This window comes from Chaetodon trifascialis, chromosome 20 (assembly GCF_039877785.1).
Source record: "Chaetodon trifascialis isolate fChaTrf1 chromosome 20, fChaTrf1.hap1, whole genome shotgun sequence".
In the NCBI taxonomy this organism is placed as follows: domain Eukaryota; kingdom Metazoa; phylum Chordata; class Actinopteri; order Chaetodontiformes; family Chaetodontidae; genus Chaetodon; species Chaetodon trifascialis.
In genome coordinates, this window is record NC_092075.1 from 4,214,424 (window position 1) to 4,225,378 (window position 10,955).

Here is a 10,955-nt window from a genome sequence, read left to right on the forward strand (position 1 = left end):
TGTTTTTGAGGCACTAAGAAGTGTCTGATATTTCACAAAAAAGCAAAAATTCAGAACACTGTAGTCTTATCCCTTTCAAGGAAGTGTGATCCCCTTAGATTGAAATTGTGACCCATTTAAGGGGTCTCTACCCCCAACTTTGAGGTAAAAACAAGGAAATTTCCAGCGACTAATCAATTGATTGGCTAATTGCTACAGCTCTAGTGTAGACACAATTTTGTAAAGATACCAACTTTTATAGCAGTAAAGGTAGAAACGACGGCTACAGAGAAGCAGTGAGAACTAAACTACATGCTTTTGCATATTAATAAGAAGATGTTTCAAGATGTTTTTTTGCTTTCAGATAGCATCTGTGAAGGGAAATTAGCCAAGAAAAACCTGCTAATGAATGCCTGAAGTAGCTCAGTTACTAATGTTCATTGCTGGTTATGTTTAATATCCTGATCTTAGTGGCTCTTATTGGACAGTCGTGCGCTGTTGTCTTACTGTCTCTGCTGCTCAGCATAGGTGACAAATCTGCTACCTGTGAGAATGTAAACAAACGCTCTGCCTGCACTGGTTTCACCCTCATATGTACACACACTCTCTGCTCTCAAGGCTGGTGAGGCCTTGTCTGTCCTTCGTCTGAGTTAATCAGTGTCTCCTGACAAAGAAACCCCTCCTTCCCGCCACCTCCACCTGCACCAGCAGCCAGCCGGGGCCCTCGCCTGCCAAAGGAAAGGAAAAATCAATGGTTCCTCTATCGACTGGCAGGGCAGACAACGGCATGTGATTCACAGTTCACAGGCGATGGCTGACTGATTGGGACATCGATCTGTAAAAATCTTTATAAAACTCATTACAACATGACTTGTCATCGCATCAGGCGAAGGGGGGGGGGGGGTGGCACTGGGAGGGGAATGAGAGATGCGGACACGCATTAATCTGCGTTACCCTCAAGAGGTGTCAGCTACATTCTCACGTTCGCTGTCCCCATTCCGAACCCAGTCAAGCGCGAGCTCATTCTCATATTCAAGGCAGGTGGGGAAAATTACAGGTTGCATGCGTCCCGACCCTGAGCCTGAACTGCTGCAGACGTTGACTTCCTGGTATTGTTTACCAGCTCTAGCTGGCAGCACAATCTCTTCCTCATTGATCAGCTTATTAACCTTCTCTCGTTATTGAGCGCACACGAGCCCCAGTGAAACCTGAGTCACTTGTTAACTAGCCCGGGGTGTATGCTTGGCTGCAGTCTACAACGCAGGGTGCGTTCCAGCTACCCACAATGCATTCCTCAGTGGATCCCATGAGAGTCTACGATGACAGTGAATAATGTTCCCCAACCTTGACATAATTTCTCATTAGACTTAAACCTCTGTATGGACTCATTTTAGTATTTTATGTGCAATCTCCGATTTTAAGCCCTCCTTTGTGACTACATGCTGCCTGGTATGTGGAGGAACCTGGTATCTCTTTTTCTTTCGTGTGAACAGACAAGTAATCTCTTTGAAATGCAAATTGTCCATTGTGCCGTCAGTCACACGGATCAAAATATGATCTCACTTCTCATCCTCACCTGAGCATGTGAAGATTTCTTCTCATGCACTCACTCACAGAAATACACACCCTTTTTTCATTGAATGGATCTCCATAATTTGCCCTTGCATAATGTAATCTCGGGGAACCAGTTGGATGGAATTCTCGGAAACGATGTCTCATTGGATGAGTCGTGTCAGGTTTTTGTTCCTCGCATTTTCACACAAAGGATGAGAGCATCGTGAGAGAGGAAACTGGTGCAGTTTGCAGCATGTAGCTTAATTCACACCTCGTACAGTATGCTGCACGATGCACAGACCTGATCTGTGACTACTCACAAAGCGTCCGGCTAGAGCATGGCTAAACTATACTAAATAATGCTCAGTACTAAGATCAAGACTAGAGTAGAGTCTTATCAATTGAAACTTTTTGCTCTACCAAAGCAGGAAATTTGTCTCACCAATCAAGACAATAAACACAGTACAAACAACAGACATAAACTAAATATAATAAACATAATGGATCAGCAGTTCAGCAACATATGCAAAAGTTGGTGGCATTCTAAGAAAAACTGCCTCAAGTGATGTCACTTAAGTCAGAAATCTGGGGGTGTGGCGATACAAAGCTATGGTAAGCTCTGCTAGAGGCTAACAGCTACATTAGCTGCTACTAGCATAACACACCTGAATCTCTGACTGAAATGTCAGCAGTTGAGGTGCATCGTGGGTAATGTAGGCTCCAGGTTCGCTCTCCTCAAAGCCACCAGAATCCATTGATAGAAACAGCAACTTCACCAGATCATCACATAAAACACACGTTACTCACTTGAGTTTTTTACAAGGAAAAATTACTGTTTCTGTCGAGGGATATTTTCTGCTTTGCAGGGAATGTCGTATGTAGAACCTTTCAAATGAGCTCCTTTGTTTTCTAAACTGCCATTCTTAGAAAATAGACCATCTCATGCCAAATTATCAGCATTTTTCTGCACCTGAACATTACCATCCTGCTGTCACATCTCATTGATGTGGACAGGAAATAAACCCTTACATTCAGTATGATCATCAATGTTTTGCTCTTCAAATGTTCTACAGTCCTAAAAACATGCTGTTTTCTGTTGTTTTCTTTAACTAGCCTTCATCTGCTGTCTGAATTGTAACATATTAATAATGCTAAAAATCTTATTACTCCATGGAAGAAGCTCTCAGACAGAGATTGAGTGTTTGTCTCATCTGACTGCACACTGATGTCTCATCTATCAGAGCCCAGGCCTATATGGTGGCTAACAGAGCTACTCTAACAGACTCTTATATAATTAATCAAACAGAGACGCTTTCCTACAGGGACACAATGAGGCAATTTATAGTTCACGCCATCTGTTACCATGACAGCACACCTGCCTTAATGCTAGACAACATCCACTATGCACACAAATGTAAGAGAGCAAGCACAGACACACACACTCTCAACCACACACCGCCTATAAAAACACATCCTCCCTCAGATCTCCTATAATTGAGTAATAATGTTATTGATCCTCAAAGGGAACATCACTGATGCTGGGTTATAATATGTTGCTCAAAAATACTTCAGCAGCGAGTGTGTTTGCCAACTCAAGGGTTTAAATCCTTGTTATCTCATTGAAGGCTGCTCTCCACAAGATTTTTCATCCCTCCCTCCGATCCCTCGTTTCCTCATCCCTTCTTGTTAGCCGTCAAGAGCGAGGAGGCCGGTGTCATCGCTGCCGATTGATTGTGTTGACAGAGATAATGATAAAAGTGACGCCTCTAAGTAGAGGGGGAATGATGGATAGCATGAAAATCTTTTTGTTTTCATTCTCCGTCTCATGCTCGGCTGCAGGAGGGAGCGGCGGGCTGAGCTGCAGCAGCTGTGGCTGATCTATATGCAGTTAGTGATTAGATGAGTGGGCTAAACAATTAGACTGAGCTCATTAAACAAGTGCTACACGTCCCATCCTGGTGATTATTTATCAGTGGTTAGTAAATGATGAAGTCTTTAGTTTGAATGTGGTCAGTGATCAGCATCTGTATTTCTTCTACACTGAGTATAATATTTGTTTTTGTTTTTTTTGTTTTTTTTTTTGCATGCCCACTCAGATCATAACAGTCACAGCTACATTGGGGAGAGCTGGCCGTCCACAGCAAGCGGAGCTGACCCGTATCCGGTGCTCCCGCATCCCGCTGACCATCAGCTGGACCTGGGTGCGCAGGTTTCCATGGAGACTGACAGCGGCGGCGAGGAGGGCAGCGAGGAAACCATTGTGTACCTCTGAATGCTGACAAATTTCAGACTCCCAGCAGCGGACCCAGCATTTGGAAAGAGATAAAGCTGTTCACGAAGCGTCAGGGTTGGATCCAGGGTCGCCTCAGAGAGCTTTTTCATTTCCAGTCTTTGCCATGTTTTTTTTCTATCTGAAAGATCGTTTTGTGTAAAGTTACTGGAAACACGGAGAGAGAAACATAGAGACACACAGGTTGTTTCAGACTGAATCTCACATTTGTCATGCACCTTAGCTTGAGGCAGCACTGGGTGTGCAGTGTCTCCTTATTTTCTGGATGTTTTTGTGTGTGTGTGTGGTCTTTACTGACTGGGTCCCTGCAGTAACACCTTTCCCCTTTTCCCCGACTCTTCTTCTTACGCTCCTTCCTTTTTCCCGCCCTGCATACTGTATCTTGTCCCTCGAGTGCTCTATTTATTAAATTTACCTCAAAAGGAGAAAAAGCGTCTACCCAATATCAGCAAAACATCAGGCTGCATGTCTCTAGTGGGTGATTGTGTTGGAGTAAACTGCCCCTCTTTCATTTATCAGACAGGCTCTGCTTATGTAGAAGCCGAGCAGAACGTGAAGCACAAAACATTAGGATTGAAAGATGAGGTGTGACAGCGTCAGTCCCACGTTTTTAGACTCCCTGTCTGTAGCCATTTTTTTTTTTTTTCATCTGTAGCACGTTTTTCTTGTTAAGAGAAATAAGCACAGATGTGGTTTGAAGAGAGATGCTGCAGCTGCGCTTATATGTCAGTTTTATCAGAGCCTTAAAGAAAAGCATGTTTTGAGCACAACTATCAGGAGAAGAAGTGAAAGGAAGCCGTGGCGCAGGAAAACATGTCGGGTCAAACCATTTTAAGCACCAGTAGAATTATTGCAGATAACACACTTCTTTCACTCGTGTCATTTTTTCCACTCTCGCAGCGTGGATGCAGAGGATGACTTTGGTGATCTAACCCTAAACCTGACTGAGTTTAACAGTCATATTTTTGAACAAAATGTTTGGAAGGACCGTCATGAAATTTGGTTGAGACTATCATGGCCCACTCAGGGAGTTGTAGTATCTTTGGTGATCCTCTGACAAGCGTCTGCTTTGGTTTATGACCAAATACCCAAAAAACAAACGACGTTCCCATCAGCCTCAGCTGTACTTTGAGCTTAGTGCTAATTAGCAAACGTTAGCGTGGTAACACCCTAAAGCAAGATGGCGAACGCGGTAAACATTATGCATGCTAGCACTGTTATTGTGAGCATGTTAGCATGCTGACATTAGCATTTAGCTCAAAGCACCCCTGTGCCTTACTGTAGCCTCACTTAGCCCCTACACGGACTCTTCATCATTTTCTGTCCATCTTCACTTCAAACAAGCTGTAAAGAGTTGAAGATACTGTCCCTGAATTAGCTTAACAAAGTACCAGAACAATATGAATTTGCCTTGTCAATAATACTTGAGGCTACTATTACACTTGAATATTCATGTGGTCTATTTACATATTATCTCTGATGGGCATTTTTATGTGTAAAGAAGTCTCTGTGCCAAATCGTTAGGTGTCTCTTGATGTTTTTTACAGATCCTAAAAAAGATAAATTTGCTTAATTACTGTTGTAGTTTGCTAATGGGCCAATAAGGCAGTATGTGTCAGTATTTTGATATGATTTTAGTACCATGTATATATGTTTGTGCCTTTATTTATTTAAAACAGTACAAAGAGTTTGAAGGTTTTGAAGTACTTTGTGGAGGGTTGTATTGTACATATATGTGTTTGAACAGATGAACAGGTGTGTTTCCGTTCACTCGTCTTGTGTGCTCAGACGTGGCTGTGTTGATAAAATTCCTTTTACTGAACCTGAAAGAGTGCTTTGTTTTTCTTTAGGCTGTGAAACGGGGCTCTGTGGAGGTGTCGGTACAATAAAAAATTGGTTGAAATACAAATACAGTGTTCAGCTTGGGTGCAAGTATCACCTCCGTTTTATGGTCTGAATGTGAGGCGTCTCCAGCAGTGTAAACAGATGTGTGAGTGAGCTGCCCGTTCAGTTGCCAGCAGTGACAGGTGGTAGGCCAGGTGCATGAATGTCAATGACTTCCTGTCCGACTGCACCTCTGAATCGCAATCACAAAAAACACATCAGGACTGGATAAATGCGATTTGCTGCGTAGCAACTAACAGCTTTCTCACCAAGCTTTTGGGTCATTACATTCCTTAAAATTTCTAAATATGCTCAAGACTTGCATGTGTATAAAGACAATCAAAGCCTGTCTCTCAAGTATACGGCTAAAAATAAAAACAGAGACCTCAAATGGAGCTCTCAGGCTTTCCCTGACAGCAATTGTGTTTCATATGCTCCACCTGTGTCTCTGTTGCTCCTTCCTTTTTAGACATAAGAGCAGATGTCTGAGATCAACAGGATCCCTGCTCTATCCTCAGTGCACATCTTACTATTTCACGAGGTGCTGCATACAAATGCTGCCTCCATTCCTTGTCAGTCTTTTGTGAGTTGTAACTTATTAAATTTTGCTGTATGAAATGTCATTTGCAGGGAAATTGTATAGCGGGGCTGTCAATGCAGGAGAAAGAAGAAATATTTTTGAGAATGCTGCTACACGACCGGGGAAAAGGAGCTTTAGTATTCCTATAGTCCACTTAGAATGACCAGAATGCACTGGGCCTGCGCTGTGCTGCTAAACGCTCCAGCTGGTGGGTGAGGCACTGCGAATCGGGCGATGATCGGTTTTGTCTCGTCCATTTTCAAGCAAGGAAAACTTTACCATATGACATCTAAACAGGACACTAGAATATGTTCCTGAAAACACTTGAGGTGAGAAATAGGCAATGCAGTTATATTTGAACAACGCTGCCTCGCCTTCCCTCTCTGGATGCGACTGTCCATGGAGGCGGGAATGCAAAAAACACAAATGTACAATATGTCGTTTGAACAGCAGCCTCAGAGTGGTCAAATGTTGTGGGGAAATTGCCAGCAAATCAGCAGGGAGCTCTGGTGCAGGCAACATGGAGGGAAGTTTCCCTTTAACTACCTATTACCATGTATTCATTTGAATAACTACACTCAAGCTTGATTAGACCTTACTCTTGATTAATCAGCCCCTCCTATTTCCAGCCTGGTGAATGAGGTTAGAGTGAATGAGAGATCTTTTTATCTAACTCCTCTAAGCCATCTACAGCCCACAGAAATACGTGTCAGCTTCTTTGATGCTTTTAATAAATACAGTCTATTATTTACATTGATTTTGATGGTCTGGATATTTCTGGATTCTGGTGTTAATATTTACTTCTAACTCCAAGGGCAGTGGTACCAAAGACCGTACTTTAAACTGACTCAAGAAGAACTGATTTAAATCCTTTTCACAAGAGACAGACTACTTGGTAGCATATTTGAGTGGAGTAAAAGGCTAAAAATGACCAAATGAACAAAATCTGAGCAAGCCGTGTGGAAGACAGAACAAAACCTGCGTTCACACCCAAATTCTGAATCATTTAGATTAAAGGGTAAACAAACATGAATTTTCTCAAATGCTATTCAGACCTTTGCTTGTGCCTTCTTCTTCTTCTATTACTACTACTGCTGCTTTTCAGTGTCTCAAAGGATTGATTTTAAAACACTCAAGGCCAAAAGTACCTCTCTCATCTGCTTCAGCATTATGAACTCCTCCAGGCCTCTCAGGTCATCTGGGACTGGTTTACTTCCAAGGGTTAGAACAGAATACAGCGAAGCCGTCGTTAGCTTCCCAGCACCACAAATCTGGAACAAACTTCTGGTGGATCTGAGGTCTGCTCTAAATCTAACCTCTTCTAAATCAATGTTTTTCTGTTTACCACTGCTTTATTAAGTTTGAGGCTATTTTTGCACTGTAACCACACGATAACTCCTCCTGACTCCTCTGGCTGATATTCTATTTTTATTTTATCTCATATCTCTTTTATCTCTTTTAAATGTTTTCATGCATTTTTATACATTTGTCTGTTGTTTCGCTCTGATCTTCCACACAAGAGCATGTGGAGATGTAGCCAGACCTCAGTTTGATCCTCTTTGTACTTCTGGTAGCCCTTCAAGGATCAGTTATGCTTATCATCTAAAATTAAGGTCACACACTTCAATCAGCTCTTTCTGAGCCCATAGTGGGACACCTCACCTGATCAGCTTTGAAATGCTTTGTATGCAACGACTGCTAGCTTTTGCCATGATTTTATGGACCACATATATGTGTATAATCAAAACGTTCCTGTTTTATGTCCCTCTGAATGTTTTTGAGCTCTGGTTAAAGGAAACCTCTCAAAGGCACGGCTGTTTGAGTTTGTGTCTGACAGAGAGAGAAGGCAGAAAGGTTTAGAGAGAGACGGGAAGAGTAGATTTTACTATCACACAAGCCTTTTGTGTGCATGTCATGATGCGCCTTTGTTTGTCCGTTTGGTGCGCTCATACAATGATGTAAACGCCAATCATCCATGCGGGTATTTCCAGGTCAGATGACAGTCTCTGACATCATTCCCTGCTAACATTACTAAGTTATTGATTGAGATCTCTTCTGGCTCTGTTGAGAGTGGAGCCAAAGGTGTACGCTGCACATTGAAATAGCGTTAAATACTTAATAGCTCTTTAGCGTTTCACTCCCTCGGCTTCAATCCGTGCTGATTCAATAACCAGAAGTAGTCCCTTCCTCATTACACAGTAAAGAAACCCCAGTATGCGATCTGTCTCCCCTAGTTGTTTTTTAATGACCACCGTGGAAGGTAACCAATAGCACCAAAGGAAAAACCGATAAAGGAGAAATGTATTATCGCTGAGTCATCTGCCAGGGTGAAACATGCATTGCTGAAGCCTTTCCCAAGGGGAAGTGTAATGATTTCTGTAGGCGCACAGAATAAACCTGCCCAGCCCAAATATAAATAACAGCCATTAAAGCTTATCCCAGTGAGGAATGCTTTTATGAGAAACCTGAACAATATACAGCACATATACAGGTTATTAGATTTCTCTTGGGGGTGAAATATAGTGACAGGCTAGACTCAATATATATACAGACCGTTCACAACCGCAGCCAGAGGAGAAAATCTACGCCGACTGTAACAACTTACTGCATATTTGTTTAACTATCAACACTTTGCCTGATTTATCAATACATTTGGTGGGACGAAATATTTCAGTGCAGATTCAACAAAGCTGATAAGGGATCTTTGCAGCCTTAGCAAAGAATGCAGAGATACTTCTACAGGGGCGTTATAAGTGACACATCCTCTGATCTTTACTTTCGACCTTGGATTTCATTGGTCTCGCTCATCACTTCTCCTGCAGCTGTGTCAAAGCCATTGCTGTTTACCCCAAAATAAATGCGGCGCTCACACATTAGACAGCTTCAATGTCACAGCTACAAGTTGGAGCCTCAAAGCAGTGGAATGCAAGTTCACGCCATTTCTAGACATTCTTCATCATGCCTCTGATGAGTTAGTGAAATGTACATTTTGCAGTTACAGTTGGATCCTGCAATTAAACCTGAGATTGAATGTCTCTCCAAAGGCAGATAAATGGAAATCACTCTAGAAACAGAAATGAATAGCTACCCAAAAATTAGCTACTGGGATTTATTTACCTTGTTATTATCAACTCTGGTTGACACAAGCCACCTGCGTTTGTTTGCTTTTCAAACATTTCCATACTATGTAAAGCCAAGTTGGATATATGAGAGCTTTGGGAAAAAGACATCCATCAGCTGAACAGAGTCACGACTTGGACACTGGTTTTACGAGCTGGAAAATGGCAAATATGTTCCCTCTGTGTGACGTGAACACAGCATTTAATAGGCTTGCCAACATTGTTATTATGAGACTGTTTTGTGGATTTCCAGCAGCCTAAATAAGTCTAAATAAGTTCAACAGCAACGCACATTTATCCAGGGGCACCACTGAACTCCAAGTTACTTCATACATATACATCCATCATCCAAAGGGTAAAGGCAAGAATTATCTGAAGGATTACCAGATGTACTGACAGGGCCCTTATCTGCCACATCTGACACACATCTGAATCTGCTTTCCCAGACTGAGGCGTCACAAAAGCTGACGTTAAATGATGATATTGCAAACAGAAACACACATACAGTGTTTTCCCTCACTGTAAAACACAATCCCAAACTGCTCTGGGTAAAGACATATTTTATGCTAAATGTGCAGTGCCTGATTTTTTTGGCCCCCTAGGTACAGCAGAAACAGCAGTGAACACACCGCAGACATATTATCACCTTTTAAGTTATAGCAAACTTGTGAGCGAACAATATTTGCACCTCCAGCAGATACAGAGCATCATTAGCATTCATTCAGAGTCGTGTTTGTGTCCACTTGAAGAATGCAAAGTCCAATAATGACTCTCTTTTTAGCTCCGCTCTGGTCTCCTGAGGGAAATATCTGGCTGTTTAGCTGCTAAATGTTCAACTATAGGCATGCAACATACTGAGGGTTTTCAGGGTTTTTTGCTGAACGAGAGCAGTGAGGATGAATCCAAACAGGAAAGCTGCAGACTGTGAACAATACGATGAAAGATGCTCCTAGACTCCGCTTCAGAGCGGAGGGAGACTGAAGAGTCAGGCGATAATAATCACTGGGTTTGTCTAGAAGCTAGCTACACACATCCACATTATCATCTGATCCATCGTTAATGCAAAAGTATGTGTTATAGCGGCTTCCAAGCCAAGTTTGATTTTTCAGAGCTTTGGGAAAAACACATCCCAGTGCCCAATGCCCAGGTCGTAAGTCAGAGTTACGATGGGCATTGATTTTAAAAGCCGCAAATTTGCAAATAAGTTCCTTCTGTGTGCCATGAAGACAGCGTTTTTGCAATTACTTCAGGCCTGCATGTTCACTCGATGGCCACAAAGTTCGGCAGTGGCAGGGGGTTAACATTCGGTCGTTTAGTAGTGCTGGGGATGTGAACTGTTATGATATCATTAAGCCTGTTTCATCAGAACCACCACTGCACTCCAACTAAACGACATCAAACAACTAAACGACATCTTCACAGTGATGGTAATAATTATCGTAGACATTAACAGAAATACTGACAAGGCACGTTTCTGCCACATCTGACGTACATCTGAATCTCGTTTCCCCCGAACGAGGTGGGGGCGTCACTTCAGATGAAGTAGGAA

The 10,955-nt window shown here is 42.4% G+C and overlaps 1 protein-coding gene across 1 annotated transcript in view; it reads left to right on the forward strand.

Annotated features, from left to right (window-relative positions):
- arhgef28a (Rho guanine nucleotide exchange factor (GEF) 28a) overlaps positions 1-3,897 on the forward strand; it is a 35,211-nt gene extending 31,314 nt beyond the window's left edge. The window contains exon 35 of the mRNA XM_070989378.1: positions 3,630-3,897. Coding sequence (XP_070845479.1) covers positions 3,630-3,805 — 176 coding nt within the window. The 3' untranslated portion in view covers positions 3,806-3,897. The remainder of the gene's footprint in view (positions 1-3,629) is intronic.
- Positions 3,898-10,955: the final 7,058 nt, after the last annotated feature.